This window comes from Engystomops pustulosus, chromosome 2, assembly GCF_040894005.1.
Source record: "Engystomops pustulosus chromosome 2, aEngPut4.maternal, whole genome shotgun sequence".
In the NCBI taxonomy this organism is placed as follows: domain Eukaryota; kingdom Metazoa; phylum Chordata; class Amphibia; order Anura; family Leptodactylidae; genus Engystomops; species Engystomops pustulosus.
Genome location: NC_092412.1, coordinates 260860199 through 260877495, shown reverse-complemented (window position 1 = coordinate 260877495; position 17297 = coordinate 260860199). Strand labels below are relative to the sequence as shown.

The 17297-nt window shown below is 49.1% G+C and overlaps 1 protein-coding gene across 3 annotated transcripts in view; it reads right to left on the bottom strand.

Moving 5' to 3' along the window:
• The window catches only part of CASR (calcium sensing receptor), an 87621-nt gene that overhangs the window by 24676 nt on the left and 45648 nt on the right, over positions 1–17297 (bottom strand). For 2 of the 3 annotated variants that reach the window (XM_072138967.1, XM_072138969.1), the window contains exons 2-4: positions 8299–8738; positions 6167–6473; positions 3692–4519 (exon numbers count right to left, since the gene is read on the bottom strand). In XM_072138967.1, the coding sequence (XP_071995068.1) occupies positions 3692–4519; positions 6167–6473; positions 8299–8483 (1320 nt within the window). In that variant the 5' untranslated portion in view covers positions 8484–8738. Of the gene's footprint in view, positions 1–3691; positions 4520–6166; positions 6474–8298; positions 8739–9627; positions 9687–17297 lie in introns of those variants that run through there. The other variant, XM_072138968.1, reaches the window with a different exon arrangement.

Genomic DNA, 17297 nt, shown 5'->3' with positions numbered 1-17297 from the left:
GCACATAGTACACAGGACCCTGCACATAGTACCCCCTGCACATAGTACACAGGACCCTGCATATAGTACCCCCGGCACATAGTACACCCCCTGCACATAGTACACATCCCCTGCACATAGTACACCTCCTGCACATAGTACACCCCCTGCACATAGTACATCCCCTGCACATAGTACACCCCCTGCACATAGTACACACCCTGCACATAGTACACAGGACCCTGCACATAGTACACAGGACACTGCACATAGTACACACCCCCTGCACATAGTACACCTCCTGCACAGAGTAAACCCCGTGCACATAGTACACCCCCTGCACATAGTACACACCCCCTGCACATAGTACACATCCTGCACATAGTACACACCCCCTGCACATAGTACACAGGACACTGCACATAGTACACACTGCACATAGTACACCCCCTGCACATAGTACACACCCCCTGCACATAGTACACATCCTGCACATAGTACACACCCCCTGCACATAGTACACAGGACACTGCACATAGTACACGCTGTACTGGTTCTGATAAATGTGGGGCATTGAGTAATTAATTGATGTCCTAAACTAGTTCAGACCTCGTCACCCGCAGGGGTCAGCAGGTGTTAGGCGCCAGTGCCCCAGTCTAATGAGGACAATTTGTTATGTGACCCGGGATGAACTCCACCCCCTTGTATATACAGGAAAGTCAGTTCTCACATCTCCTGGCTTGTAGTGTGTGCGGAGTTATATAAACTGTGTGTAAGTGTGAGTATTGTCACCCGGGGGGCGCCGCTTTCCGGACACTTCCCTTATTGTGTTGCACAGGATTTGATACTTGGGGTTTGTATTTATGGGGGAAACTGCGACACTTAGAAAACAAAAAATCCGTATCAGGCTCCGCCCTTCCTGTCATTAATCGCTACAATGTATCCTATCACAATACATGTGACCGCACTGCAGCTAGAGTGCAAGCTCTGCGGTCACTGGGCTATCTGATCCTGTCCACGTATCACCCATGGAAGGCTTAGATACACCAGCTCAGCATCACATAGAATGGAAAACAGTGGTAACCCACTCACCGTATCACCCATGGAAGGCTTAGATACACCAGCTCAGCATCACATAGAATGGAAAACAGTGGGAACCCACTCACTGTATCACCCATGGAAGGCTTAGATACACCAGCTCAGCATCACATAGAATGGAAAACAGTGGGAACCCACTCACTGTATCACCGATGGAAGGCTTAGATACACCAGCTCAGCATCACATAGAATGAAAAACAGTGGGAACCCACTCACCGTATCACCCATGGAAGGCTTAGATACACCAGCTTAGCATCACATAGAATGGAAAACAGTGGGAACCCACTCACTGTATCACCCATGGAAGGCTTAGATACACCAGCTCAGCATCACATAGAATGGAAAACAGTGGGAACCCACTCACTGTATCACCCATGGAAGGCTTAGATACACCAGCTCAGCATCACATAGAATGGAAAACAGTGGGAGCCCACTCACTGTATCACCCATGGAAGGCTTAGATACACCAGCTCAGCATCACATAGAATGGAAAACAGTGGGAACCCACTCACCGTATCACCCATGGAAGGCTTAGATACACCAGCTCAGCATCACATAGAATGGAAAACAGTGGGAGCCCACTCACTGTATCACCCATGGAAGGCTTAGATACACCAGCTCAGCATCACATAGAATGGAAAACAGTGGGAACCGACTCACTGTATCACCCATGGAAGGCTTAGATACACCAGCTCAGCATCACATAGAATGGAAAACAGTGGTAACCCACTCACCGTATCACCCATGGAAGGCTTAGATACACCAGCTCAGCATCACATAGAATGGAAAACAGTGGGAACCCACTCACCGTATCACCCATGGAAGGCTTAGATACAACAGCTCAGCATCACATAGAATGGAAAACAGTGGGAACCGACTCACTGTATCACCCATGGAAGGCTTAGATACACCAGCTCAGCATCACATAGAATGGAAAACAGTGGGAACCCACTCACCGTATCACCCATGGAAGGCTTAGATACACCAGCTCAGCATCACATAGAATGGAAAACAGTGGGAACCGACTCACTGTATCACCCATGGAAGGCTTAGATACACCAGCTCAGCATCACATAGAATGGAAAACAGTGGGAACCGACTCACTGTATCACCCATGGAAGGCTTAGATACACCAGCTCAGCATCACATAGAATGGAAAACAGTGGGAACCCACTCACCGTATCACCCATGGAAGGCTTAGATACACAAGCTCAGCATCACATAGAATGGAAAACAGTGGGAACCGACTCACTGTATCACCCATGGAAGGCTTAGATACACCAGCTCAGCATCACATAGAATGGAAAACAGTGTGAGCCCACTCACCGTATCACCCATGGAAGGCTTAGATACAACAGCTCAGCATCACATAGAATGGAAAACAGTGGGAACCCACTCACCGTATCACCCATGGAAGGCTTAGATACACCAGCTCAGCATCACATAGAATGGAAAACAGTGGGAACCCACTCACTGTATCACCGATGGAAGGCTTAGATACACCAGCTCAGCATCACATAGAATGAAAAACAGTGTGAGCCCACTCACCGTATCACCCATGGAAGGCTTAGATACACCAGCTCAGCATCACAGAATGGAAAACAGTGGGAACCCACTCACCGTATCACCCATGGAAGGCTTAGATACGCCAGCTCAGCATCACATAGAATGGAAAACAGTGGGAACCCACTCACCGTATCACCCATGGAAGGCTTAGATACACCAGCTCAGCATCACATAGAATGAAAAACAGTGTGAGCCCACTGACAGTATCACCCATGGAAGGCTTAGATACACCAGCTCAGCATCACACATAATGGAAAACAGTGGGAACCCACTCACTGTATCACCCATGGACGGATTAGATACACCAGCTCAGCATCACATAGAATGGAAAACAGTGGGAACCCACTCACTGTATCACCCATGGAAGGCTTAGATACACCAGCTCAGCATCACAGAATGGAAAACAGTGGGAACCCACTCACCGTATCACCCATGGAAGGCTTAGATACGCCAGCTCAGCATCACATAGAATGGAAAACAGTGGGAACCCACTCACCGTATCACCCATGGAAGGCTTAGATACACCAGCTCAGCATCACATAGAATGAAAAACAGTGTGAGCCCACTCACAGTATCACCCATGGAAGGCTTAGATACACCAGCTCAGCATCACACATAATGGAAAACAGTGGGAACCCACTCACTGTATCACCCATGGACGGCTTAGATACACCAGCTCAGCATCACATATAATGGAAAACAGTGGGAGCCCACTCACTGTATCACCCATGGAAGGCTTAGATACACCAGCTCAGCATCACATAGAATGGAAAACAGTGGTAACCCACTCACCGTATCACCCATGGAAGGCTTAGATACACCAGCTCAGCATCACATAGAATGGAAAATAGTGGGAACCCACTCACTGTATCACCCATGGAAGGCTTAGATACACCAGCTCAGCATCACATAGAATGGAAAACAGTGGGAACCCACTCACTGTATCACCCATGGAAGGCTTAGATACACCAGCTCAGCATCACATAGAATGGGAGTGAGTGATGTCATTACACCTGGAATAGCTTCATCTATAACAAGAGCCACCTACCTGCCAGGCTTCCACCTTCTTGATATCTGCGCACGAGCCGTTGGCGAAGAGTCCTTTTCCGGGGGTGCAGGTGTATATGTCCTGCAGTGCGTGGGCGATAGAATACACCGCTAGGTAGACATTGTAAGATATCCGCAAATGAGTATAATCCAGGTAAGGGGTCTCCACGCTGGTGATGTTCTCCTGCCCCGTGCACGCTGTGATGTTACCGTGCTCCATGTTCTTCTTAGATCCCTCCTGCATGTAACAGTTAAACGTTTCCTCCCAGAATTCTTTGAGAAAACCGTTGTTGCTGGACATTTTGGGGTGCACTTTATGGAGGTATTCACGAAACCCCGGGATCTGTCCTGCCCGTAACGCAAATCCGATGGTGCCTCCGATGACATGGAAGTATTCCGGGATGGCAATTATTGAAGAGCTGGCCCAGGCCTCGCTGGCGAGCCAGATCCGGCCTGTGATGTTGCGTTTTACAATCTCCTTAATCAGGGGCTCGAGGTCCGGACCACTGGAGAAGACCACAATGACTTTAGCCGTTGAGTTCTGGATCATCTCGACCACTTTCTCAATCTCCTCGATGGGGGAATATTGTGAGATGAGTTCACTGAAGTCTATGCAGATATCTCGCTCTTCTGCCTCCTCCCGAAACTTCTCAATCCCTGGGCGGCCATAGTCATCGTCTGCGGCGATGGTTCCCACCCAATTCCATTGGAAATACTCAATGATGTCGGCCATGGCCGTAGCCTGGTGCTCGTCATTGGGCATGGTCCGCAGAAAGGATTTGTACTGGTTTTTATTGCTCAGAAGACGACTAGAGGAGGCGTAACTAACCTGAAGAGAGACAAGGACGGGAGGAGTGAGACGGGGTATAGATAATAGGCATAATACAGGGGGAAACGTGGACTGAACCATTGGTGATAGGCCCCAGTGCAAAGTCCATGCCCGGCCCTGACTGTAATGTATGGTATAGCACTCGTCTTCTCATAGGGGAAAGTGACACCTTATGGGCCCCCTAAACCTCTTTGACCCAGTTGCAACCCAACCCCCTGCACCCCCAGAAGTTATGGGCTGGATATTTGTTATGATTATGAGGTTCTGGTCTTCACTCTTATGCGGATGGGTCTATGTTGTATACACATTAGACATTAATTAGACTCTTATTTATTCCTCCGGTCGTTGATTGTTCTGTGGTTTGTGGTTATTGTCTCCGTCAGCACAAAGTCTTATTATGAGACCTGAGATTGTTCCAACAATAAAAAACAGCCACCGCCGCTCCCCGCCCATAACGATGTACAAACAATATCATTAAGATAAATGCTCCAGCCAATAAGATCTAAGGGAAGGCAAAAAGATCATCTCCTGGCAGCAGGTTCCTGACAATGGGGATACATCTTTCCTCTAGGTGTAGCCCTATTGTCATGGTGACGGTGAGAGGTGTAAATTGATCATTAAAAAGATCTTTGTCTATTCCGGTCTGTTTTCTAAACTAAATAAACCAAAATCATATTAAACGGTACTTGTACTCTAATCCATGCATAATCTGATTACTTTATATCATAATACACATATAACCCTAATCATTTTCTACTCTTATCCACCCATAACCTTATAACCTTACACTCTAATCCACCCATAAATGTATAACCTTGCAATCTAATCCACCTATAACTTTATAACCTTTTACTCTAATACACCCACAACTTTATAACCTTGCACTCTAATCCACCCATAATCTTATAATCTTTTAATCTAATCCACCCATAATCTTATAGCCTTTTACTCTAATCCACCCACAACCTTATAATCTTTTAATCTAATCCACCCATAATCTTATAACCTTACACTCGAATCCACTTATAAATTTATAACCTTTTAATCTAATCCACCCATAACCTTATAACCTTGCACTCTAATCCACCCATAACCTTATAATCTTTTAATCTAATCCACCCATAATCTTATAACCTTGTACTATAATCCATTTATAACCTTTTAACCTTGCACTCTAATCCACCCATAACCTTATAACCTTTTACTCTAATCCACCCATAATCTTATAACCTTACACTCGAATCCACTTATAAATTTATAACCTTGCACTCTAATATACCCATAACATTAAAGCCGTGTACTCTAATCCACCCATAACCTTATAACCTTACACTCTAATCCACTTACAACTTTATAACATTGCACTCTAATCCACTCATAACCTTATCACTTTGTACTATAATCCCATAATTATCTTGTTCTCTAATCCTATCATCCCAGAACCTTAATTACCCAGTTGCTCCTCTGTGCACCAGCTTTGATTCATCTTTATACAATACTGTTGGTGGTCCGGGCAGTACAAGTAATGCAGGGGATTGACAGAGCCCAAGGGTTTTGCAAATATGCAAATATGTTGGTGATTTTTCTAGATCTTTGTCATGTTTGGGTCCAATGATTTGACACATAAATTGCCCCTTCTTTTCTCACCTGAGGTATATGGAATAGTCCCAGCAGATTGGCCACGGCGGTAGATATTCCGGAGCCGGTGGCTCCCACCACAGCGATGGTGGAGGGCATGTGCTCCGAACAGTTACAGAAGTCGTCAAGATTCAGGGAGTCGATCTTGTTCTGCGCCACAAAGCTGAGCGTGGCCTCCAGGGCCTTGGATACCGTGTTACACGTGTCAAAGATCCTGTATCCCAGGGTGATGTTGGGCAGTAGGGTGGAGGAGTTATTAATTTCCTCAATCGCAAATATCATGGCCTGTAACCAGCGGAACCCACGGAAGTTGTATCTACAAAACGAGAGAAACGGAGGACGAGACAATGGTGAGAACCTCCAGGAGCAAAAGTAAATATTATCACGAGATCAGAACATTCCGCTCATTAACTAATTATAGCAACACTTTGATCTATTGTCAGCCGCGGGATTCTCATCACATGACCTCCCCACCCACAACCATCTACAGTCATCAGAAGGTTCAGCATGGTCCCCAAGAAGGAAGCTCCTCCATCACTCACGGCCTTGACTACAATCCGGATAGATTGCTATGACTGTAAATTGCGCCACTGATTGTCGTGAGATGGATGTCGGCCACAAACACTAAATTTTCAAGGGAACCAAAATTAAAGGGATGGTTTATTAATAAAGGGGATATTCCCTCAAGAAAGAACAAGACTCTTAAAGGAGACCTTTCACCACCCCCTAATGTGGGCATTATTAGGTGCATTCTGGCTTTGTTGGAAGTTTAAGGACATGTTCAAACTGATATCCACGGAACACAATGGGACATAATCAGGAAGGCTTACAGGAGAGATGTTCCCGGAGATCCTAATCGGATTAGGGCAGGTCACGGAGACTACTAATCCCCCATTCTGCGTACAGCATAGACGTTGGCCCCAGTTATCAGACATTTATCCCCTATCCTGTAGGTTGGCTACTTAGTGATTTGACTATTATCCCACGTCATGTCTGAAGGTTTATATAGAGGCATAGATTTCCTTTCTCACCCTGAAGAATTTATTTGCATATTCTTTACCCAGGATCCCCGACAGAGCATGCATGGCCTTTAATATTCCATATGCCGATAAGAATAAGCTGCACAAGGCGTCAGCACTGTCCTCTGTCCATGAACTACAACTGAGGGTGTGCTGGTGAGGATACACTGATTTCCACACCATCTGTCTCCTGTTGATTTTGCTCTGGGTTGTAGACAGTTACCTTAGCTGAGATAGACAGAAGTGTCCACCACTCACATTTCTCCACTGCTGGTCTACCTTGTCAAGAATGTTAAACCTAATAAAGGGTTGCCTGACATTTCCCCCGTGATTGCTTCTTCTTTGGAGTTTGTAGTTGTTTATCTTGACTTCTGTATCTTGAATTCCTTGACCCTTTTTCCTGTTTTCTGACTATCTGTTTTCCCTGTTGATTCTGTACTGCATTGTGCTCTTGGTTCTGACCATATTTGGTGACTATGTTTCTATCATCTAGTCTCTGTGTTTGCACTCGGGCACGGGAAGGGAATATCAACCTGTTGTCACCTACTGCTTAAGGTAGACTGGGCAGTTAGGCAGGGACAGCTGAGAAATGCTTAGGGATTACTATTGCGTGAGCTTCTAGTCCAAGCCGCTCCCTCATTGCATACCATCTATACTGTACTGATGAGATGAACTGACATTGGCACGGTGTTGCCTAGAGGTGGGAAGTGACATCTTGTTGAGGGGATGTACGGGTGTGGCTATTATCCTGTGTCATATCACTTGGCTTTGTGCTGGTCAGATCTACTGGAGATGCCTTATTTAGGCAGCGCTGGAGGCAAGGTTTATCTTTACCCAATTATTTTCACATAACTTACCAAGGATTCCTAATGGAGAATGCATGGCCTACAAGACACCTGAGAAGGCGACCAAAGCCCAGACCATTCTGCTTATGATATGTTTATAATCTCCATGGTTAGTCCATCCTTTTACTATCATCTCCATCATCCACATGATTCATTGTCTGACTACCATACCCATCATCTGCTCCATCTTCCAGACTTCCAGAGCCCCAGGGAAGTTCATGTCTACATATCAGCCCTGCACATATAACGGTAAACCCGTAGCCTCTGGATCCCTTACCTGGTACATTCAAGGGATTCTGGTCTTGACTCCAAGATCTCATCTTTAGAATTAACTCCAAAATGAATGGGGAAGAGGCCACCGAGTATGATGTCTCCCTTCTTCTGGGCTCTGGTGTTTGGTCCATAGGTGGACGTGTCGATTACCAAGCTGAGGAGCAGTAGGCAGCGGATGTAGTCGTTCATCCTTCTCCTTTGTGGTGTCTGGGTTCAGAAGAAGGATGGGGAGAACTTGTGGCATGAAGCACAATGCCAGGTAGAGACTGGGAAAGCTGAATATCACTGATGTCCCTGCTATGGATTGTGGAGGCCCACGGCCTCATTTCTACAGTGGAAGAGGTGCAGGAGAGGCTGTCGCTGTAGTGGTAATGTCACCAATGTGGTTTTTGCCATTGCCGTCTTCGGGTAACGTCCAAGTATGGTCATGTCATAGCCATCGCCCTAAAGAAAGGAGAAATATAAGACTGTGAATGCAAATAACAGCCCATAATAAAACTGTAGGTCATTAATATCAGAATAGTGAGTGCAGCTCTGGGGTATAATACAGGATGTAACTCAGGATCAGTACAGGATAAGTAATGTCATGTATGTACACAGTGACTGCACCAGCAGCAGAATAGTGAGTGCAGCTCTGGAGTATAATACAGGATGTAACTCAGGATCAGTACAGGATAAGTAATGTCATGTATGTACACAGTGACTGCACCAGCAGCAGAATAGTGAGTGCAATCTCATTCTGCTGTGTGCTACTGAAGGGTGTGGTTGTGTGCTGCTGAGCTCCTGCACCACCTGGTGGAAGACCAATCCACCCAGGCCTGCTCTCTCCTCCCCAGGGAGGGAGTGGGTTCTGTGGGATGAATTCTGCAGGAAAATCCCAGGCTCCTGTCTCCCGGACCAGGCCGGCGGGGGGCAGGAGAAGCCAGTTACCGGCCAAATCGGAGGGGGTGAGAAGATCTGCCCGGAGCCAAGGACGCAGCGATGTGACCTCGGCTGCCACCCCCAAGACCCAGGGAAGCCGCAAGGTCTCCGGAACACAGAAGATCAAGGCAAGTGACATCAGCCTGAGTGCTCCTCCTGGAAAGCTGGATGTATGTGCGGGAAAGCTGGGTGGTTCAGCTGGAAAGCTGGGTGCTCACGGAGGTGTGCAAAAAGCATGGGGTGATCTTAAGGCCCGGGAGTCTGCTACCATCTATGGCTCCCGGATTGCTGAGCACCTCCGTGAGTACGAGGAAGCTGGAAAAGCGCTGAGGAGGCTCCAGGAGGAGATAAGGGAGACCTTGGCCCTAGCGGGGGTGGCTACGCAGAGAAAGAAAAAGTCTGATCTACTTACCACCATAGACAGACTAAAAGCCGAGGTCACCGCTCTGCAGGAGAAGCGACATCTAATCCGCGAGCACAGTGGTCCGTTCCGTGAAAAGTTGGAGAATGACGCCCGGTTTGATGACATGCGCCTGGAGCAGTTAAGAAAACTGAAGGGGCTTCAGATCCAGGCGGATGATGGCGATGATGAGGAAGATGAGGAAGACCTGCCGTGTCCGTCTGGTGGCCTGCACCAACACCAGCAGGCCTCGCACGACAGGCTGCCTGCAGAGCAAGCGCCATTACCATCAGGCTGCGGCTCTGCCAACCTGGAGGAGGAAAGTGATGACAGCGGCCAGGGGGGGGCGCTAATGGCTCAGATACGTCAGCTTGAGTCTCCAGTTCACCTCCAGAACTTTTCCTTTGGTGATGATATCCCGAGTGACGACCAAAAGAGGAAGAAGACGAGACCCAAGAAGACCAAGGCGTCTCAGGAGGTGAATCTGGTGTTTCGTCCCCTCCCTGTTTCCTCCGGGCGGGCAGCAGTGTCAGCCTGTCGTGTAGGCCCCGTTACCCAGCCCAGCACGAATCCTGCAGTGGACTCGGTGCCAGGGTGCGGGGAGAGTGCAAAGCCACGTTCCATCATGGCGCAGAGCACCAGCCTTGTTTGCAGTAGCAAGGATGGTGCAGGGAAGGCATCGGCCGAAAGGCCGGACAGTGAGGGCGATCCGGCAGGTCCTGGTACTGTGCGCTGCCCCCCAGTGGGAGGGGGGGGTGGCCCGGTGCCAGGGGCAGTGGCGTTGGCTCCTGTGGCCCCTAGCACTGTGGCTGCATCTAGCTCCGGTGAGCAGCGGCAGTGTGATGGGGCTGCTGGGGCTTGTGGTGCGGCGCCTCCCAAGCATCCCGAACAGCCTGCAGAGAAAGGAGCAGGAAAAGTGTTGTTTTGCATTGGATCATCAGACCCTGGAGAGGGCACAAAAAGACTGTCCGGAGTCTGCAAGGGCAAGTGGCCTCTTGCATCCAGCGAGCAGCAGAGCAGAAATATTAAAAAAACTACTGGACAACAAGGGGTTAATGCCAATGAGGCAGAGGGCACCTTTAAGATCGGGGTTGGAGCTGCCTCTTCTCAGGCTGTATCAGCTATGGAGGTGGCTCTACCCCCAGTGCCCAGTGACGCCGAGGCAACCCCAGGTCCTCCTGGCCCAGCTGGTGTGAGTGATGCAAGGAAGCGAGGCAGTAATGCACATAGTGTGATGAGTGTGGGAGTGGTGAATGGTGCTGAGGGGGGTGATCCTGTTGTGCGTGCTGGACCTTCTGCACCCCCAGTGGTGGCCGCTCCCATAAGGAGCTATGCGAGTGTCACTGCTGGGGCAAGTGGGGTTAACTCCTTGTCTCCTGGCTCTGGGAACAGCGTTTTGCAAAGGCGTCTTCTGGAGGCTCTCAGGAGAGGGGAAAAGTCAATCACTGTAGAGGGAAGAGAGGTTGATCTGTCCTTCTGGACAGACAGGCATGGTCTGGCAGCCTTCCAAGAGAAAAGGGGGGGAGAGACTGTATGGTCTTTACCCACAACTGGGCCCGGAGCTTCCCGTAGGAATGTGGTTCGTCTTCGCTGGAGGGGCAGTGACGCATGCCCACCCAGGTCAAGGGTGGTGGAGCTCCTCCTGAAGATGAACTTCAGGGCTAGTGACATCTTTGCCCTGATACATCCTTATGGTACTCCGGAGTTCGATGTCAGCTTTGTTCGGCCGGAGGGCTTAGAGCTCTTCTGGTCAAATTATGAGCTGGCAAAGAACGAGCCCGCATGGCGAGACTTTGCTGTGCAAGCAGTGTCTCGCCAAAACACAGTCAAGAAGGTGACCGTTTTGACCCGTAACGAGTCACTTTCTTGCATGGACATCATGACTTGGCTAAGTCGTTATGGCGAAGTAGTTCAGGTACCTCAGAAAAACCGCGATGAATTTGGCATTTGGTCTGGAGCCTGGACCTTCATGATGAAGTTGAAGTGTTCAGGCGGCACAGTCGCCCACATTCCCTCTTCAGCCTTTCTTGGACGGGACAGAATCCTGATTTTCTACCAGGGGCAGCCGAAGGTCTGTCACAGGTGCGGTGACCCCACACACTTTAGCGCCAGCTGCCAAGTGCAGAAGTGCGCTTTGTGTGGTGGGCTAGGTCATCTCGCTGCATCCTGTAAGGACATTAGGTGTAACCTGTGTGGTGAGCTTGGTCACCCTTTCAGCCGTTGTCCTCGCTCCTTTGCCAATGCGGTTGTGACCCCAGTGGAGGAGAGCCATGAGGTTGCTTCTGCTGGGGAAGGTACCAGCAGAGGTGGAGGAGCTGAGGGGCCTGTGAAGAAAAGTAAGAATAAGTCACCTTCTCAGTTGAGGCGGCTTGAAGCCAGACAAAAAGGGAGAGAACTGGGGAAGCCTCAGGTTGCTGGGGTGACCCTTGGTCCTTCCTCAGAGGCTGGTCTTGCTACTGAGGCCCTGAGGGATGATGAGTTGGATGAGGAGGTCAGGAGGATGGAGCGCGAGAAAGGTGCCATGTCCTCCACGTCCTCCCATTATGAGAGTATGGATGAGGATAACCGGATTTGGCTAGAAAATAAGCGCAAGCAGAAAAAGAAAAAGCGCGGCGCATCTAAGGTACCTAAGGAAGGGAAAACTTCCTCCCCTCTGGTTGAGCTTTCCAACCGGTTCCTCACCCTCGATGAGATCGCCTCCTCGGGAAGAGAGGCTGAGGGTGGGGTTCTGGAGGTGGCGGCGGAGCAGCCTGTAGGGGGCGCCGAGTCTCTATCCTCTGGGGAAGCTGGGTCCTCAGAGTGGGAGACTGACTCAGAGTCAGGAGACAAGGACGAAGGAGAGGGTGGTCCGGGTGGGTCCTTGGGGTCCAATAATAACATGGACACCACAATTTCATTAAAAAGAAGTTGCCCTAAATCTGATGGGAAAAAAGAAAGGGGATCATCGTCAGAGGAGAGTCGGGGGAGGGGAAGCAATAAGAAAAAAGCCGTTTAACTCAATCACTCATGATGGCGGCACCCACTCCGTTGACGCTGGCGTCCATTAATGTCGCCAGCATTAAGTCTGATGCGGCTAGATTTGCAGCCTTTGATTTTCTCGGCCGTGTTGAAGCCGACATTTTATTTTTGCAGGAGACCAGGCTGCCAGATTTGGCGGCCGTGTTTAAAGCTAAGAGGGAATGGAGACACGGGCCTTCCTATTGGTCTCTTGCGGCCGAGCCGTATAGCGGAGTGGCGGTCCTCTTTACCGCACCGGTAGAATGCCGACGAGTTATTGAGTTAGAAATGGGGAGGTGCCTGATCCTGGATGTCCTCATGAAGGGACAAGAACTTCGCCTAATTAATATCTATGGTCCCCAGTCCAAGTGGGACAGGAAGTGTCTCTTTATGAGGATCAAGCCCTACCTTTTTACTAGTCGGCAGGTGGTCTTTGGAGGGGACTTCAATGCTGTCACGAGGTCCCAGGATAGGGGAGGTTCCAGAGACAAGCTGACTTATGATAGCGTCGCTCTTAATAGCATAGCCAGTGAGGCTCGCCTGGTGGATGTCCACATCCGGCACACCCCAGGCCACGCGGGGTTCACCTATTATAGGGGTAGCTGCAGGTCTAGAATAGACAGGTTTTATTTAAAGGAGGAAGCCATTTCTTCAGCAGTGTCCGTTGTTGAGGTGGAGTTCTCCGACCACTGTCTAATTTTGTTTTCTCTGAATGTTACAGAGACCCCCCGGATGGGAAGAGGCTACTGGAAGCTCAATTCGTCTCTCCTGGAAGAAGCGGAGATCAGACAATCCTTTGAGGACTTTCTTCAGAGCCAGGTACCATTGCTGGGCCTTTGTAGCAGTAAGTCAGAGTGGTGGGAGATGCTCAAGAAAAGGGTGGCGAGATTCTTCCGCCAGCTCTCGAGCCTCAGGAGCCTGGACAGGTACCGCCTGTATCAGGGCCTGAGGAGGAAACTCGAGCATCTCGTCTCGACTGGAGGTAGTCGTGAGGACATCTCCAGAGTGAAATCCTTGCTGAAGAGGTGTCAGTACGATAGACACGCATCTTTGGTTTTTGAGAGGGATTACGGGAAATACCGCTCGCCCGACCCTTACAGAAACTGCAAGATGTCAGTGAATGGTAAAGTTGTCACAGGACTGGTTGACAGTACGGGATCCCTGAAAAGGTCCAGATCAGGGATTCTGGAGGTCGTCAGATCCTTCTACTCACACCTCTTGGGCAGGAAGGATCTAGATCGGAATGTGATGTCGGCTTTCCTGGCTGAAACTGTCCCTGAGCCAGGAGTAGACCCCTCTCTTGATGTTTTGACAGAGATGATCAGTGAAGAGGAAGTTAGCCGGGCGATTGAAGGGCTCGCCCTCAAGAAATCGCCAGGTCCGGATGGCTTAACATCTGAGTTTTATAAGACCTTTAAGGACGCCTTGGTTCCCCTCTTGACTGAGGTATTCAATGAGTGTCTTTCCTCGGGCGCTCTGCCGAAGTCAATGAGGAGGTCTGCCCTGATCATTCTGTCAAAGGGTAAGGACCGATCTCGTATTGAGAACTGGCGTCCCATAGCGCTTCTCAATACGGACAGAAAGGTTTTGGCAAAGGTGCTGTTTAATCGGCTGGTGCAGTTTGCACCCCGGCTCCTTTCGGGGACCCAGCACTGCTCTGTTCCAGGCCGCAGTACATTTAGTGCTGTGCTCTGTGTTCGGGAGGCAGTGGAGCAGGGCAGGGCTGGTAACTGGAAGGGGTACTTGCTGTCCTTGGATCAGGCAAAAGCGTTTGATCGGGTTAACCACGAGTACCTCTGGTCTGTCCTTCTGAGGTATGGCCTGCCGGGGGAGTTTGTCAATTGGCTAAAGGTTTTGTACGCAGGGGCAGAGAGTTTCCCGCTTGTGAACGGTTGGATTGGCCGCTCTTTTGAGGTCGGGTCTGGTGTTCGCCAGGGTTGTCCTCTGAGCCCACTCTTATACGTGTTCGCGATTGACCCATTCCTTAGGAGGGTTGATCGTGGGCCGTTGGTGGGAGTCGGGATGGACCAGGCGGCACCGGAAGCCACTCTAAGGGTGGTAGCGTACGCCGATGATGTCACCGTTTTTGTGTCCTCGAGAGGGGAGGCGCAATGGGTGATGTCAGAGGTTGACCGCTACTCAGAGGCTTCTGGGTCCAAGATCAACCGGGATAAGTGTGAGAGTCTCTGGCTGGGAGAGGGGGATCCAGGCTTTGATCTCCCGGACACTCTTCCAGGGCCCCAAGACTCTGCCAAAGTTCTTGGCATCGAATTTGGCCAGGGGGATTACCCCATGCAAAACTGGGATGGCAGTCTTAAGATCGCCGCCCAGAAGGTGGACCAGTGGAAGGGTTGGTCTTTGACCCTCAGGGAAAGGGTGAACTTGATTAAAACTTACCTGCTCCCATTGCTGATATATCTGGGCAGTGTGTGCATGTTGCCAGAACCCCTCTGGACTCGGGTCTACAGTCTGTTCTTCCAGCTGTTATGGGGGAATAGGCTGAACCTAATCAAGAGGGAGGTTACTTACCGCACGAGGAGACAAGGAGGGTTGTGTATGGTCAACCCTGTGGTGTTCCTAGTGAATACTTTTCTTAAGATCAATATCGCAAACCTCTGGAAAGAGAGGGCTCCTCCGTGGGTATACTCCTGCAGGGGATGGTTTCGGCCTTTCTTCCAGGAATGGGAGACAGGAGGGCGAGTGAAGGATCTCCGTACACCGCATGGGCATCTTCCGGCTTACGCTACCCCGGTTCTGAAGGTGATTCGCCGGTGGGGTCTGGGAATGTGGGAGATCAGGACCATGTCGAGGAAACTCCTTGACAAAAGGGTTCTGTTGACCCATTTCCAGAAGCCTCTGGCCCTCAGGGATTGCCCAAGTCGGGATCTGGGGGTGGGTTTAGGTCTTTTGAATTCCATCAGGATCCCCTTGAAGTTTTGGGACTTGACTTGGCGCTGCTTCCATGGAAAGCTGTGTGTGAGGGACAATCTGAAGTGTAGGAGCTCTGAGGAAAGGGGTTGTCCCCGGGAGGAGTGCGGTGGCCTGCTGGAGAGCATGGACCACTTCCTGCTTCAGTGCCCCTTTAACACAGAGGTGTACAACCGGGTGGGCGCTTCCCTCCATTGGCCCGGGTTGGCCGGTCTCTCCTATGCGGAGTGGGCCTATGGAGCATTCAGAGGCCTGGGTGGCCGGGACCGCTGCACGTTATTTCTAGTCAGTCTAGTGGTCAGGTACCACACGTGGAACGCACGGTGTTTAGTATCGACGCAGCGTAAAATCCTCCCGGTGGATGAGGTGGTTAGGAACATTCTGGGTGACCTGGTGAAGGTGCGCTCTCTGGAGTATGAGAGGCTGGGCACGGGGAGGGCCTCTCTCCTTTGGAGGGGGTTCTCCTTTAGTGTCCCTTAGTCTGTCATCTCCGCTCCTGGTGTTGGGCTGAAGCTGACACTGTAGATTTTTGTTTTGTATCTGAGGTTATAGTGATGTAGGGCTTGCAGGAGCCGAACCTGGGCTTTATGTGGTTGGTTTGTTATATGTTGATAAGTTTAATGTGTTTGTATCTTGTGTACAGTGTGTATTTATGTAGTTATAGTTAATGTGTATATAAATTGGTTGGTTTTGGGGTGTTGGTGTTAGGGTGTTAGGTTGGGAGGGGGGTGGACGGGATTTGGACAATATGATCCTGGGCACTGGTCTGGACTATATAGCGCGGACTTTGGACGTTAGACCAGTGTCTGGGTGGGAGGGTGATGGGCGTGGGATTTAGTTAGTTATATTTAATGTTTTTATTTCCTGTTTGTCTTTTTTTTTGCTGTGTATTCTTTAGTTATTTATGGAAAAAAAAAAAAAAAAAAAATTATTATAAAAAGTTATAAAAAAAAAAAAAATAAAAAAATAAAAAAATAAAATTAGGTGGTGGGATTGGGTGAAGGTTTTGTTTTTTGTTTTATAATGCTGATTGTGTGGTGTGTGTGTGGCTGGGCCAGGAGATTTTCGTAAGTCTCTTTTAGTTTGTATTATTGTTTTGTTATTATTATTATTGTTTTGTTTTGCCAGAAGTTATGGCTTGATTTATGTTTATTGTTGTAATGTTTTTCATTTTTATATATAAAATAAAAGATTTACAGGATGTAACTCAGGATCAGTACAGGATAAGTAATGTCATGTATGTACACAGTGACTGCACCAGCAGCAGAATAGTGAGTGCAGCTCTGGGGTATAATACAGGATGTAACTCAGGATCAGTACAGGATAAGTAATGTCATGTATGTACACAGTGACTGCACCAGCAGCAGAATAGTGAGTGCAGCTCTGGGGTATAATACAGGATGTAACTCAGGATCAGTACAGGATAAGTAATGTCATGTATGTACACAGTGACTGCACCAGCAGCAGAATAGTGAGTGCAGCTCTGGGGTATAATACAGGATGTAACTCAGGATCAGTACAGGATAAGTAATGTCATGTATGTACACAGTGACTGCACCAGCAGCAGAATAGTGAGTGCAGCTCTGGAGTATAATACAGGATGTAACTCAGGATCAGTACAGGATAAGTAATGTCATGTATGTACACAGTGACTGCACCAGCAGCAGAATAGTGAGTGCAGCTCTGGAGTATAATACAGGATGTAACTCAGGATCAGTACAGGATAAGTAATGTCATGTATGTACACAGTGACTGCA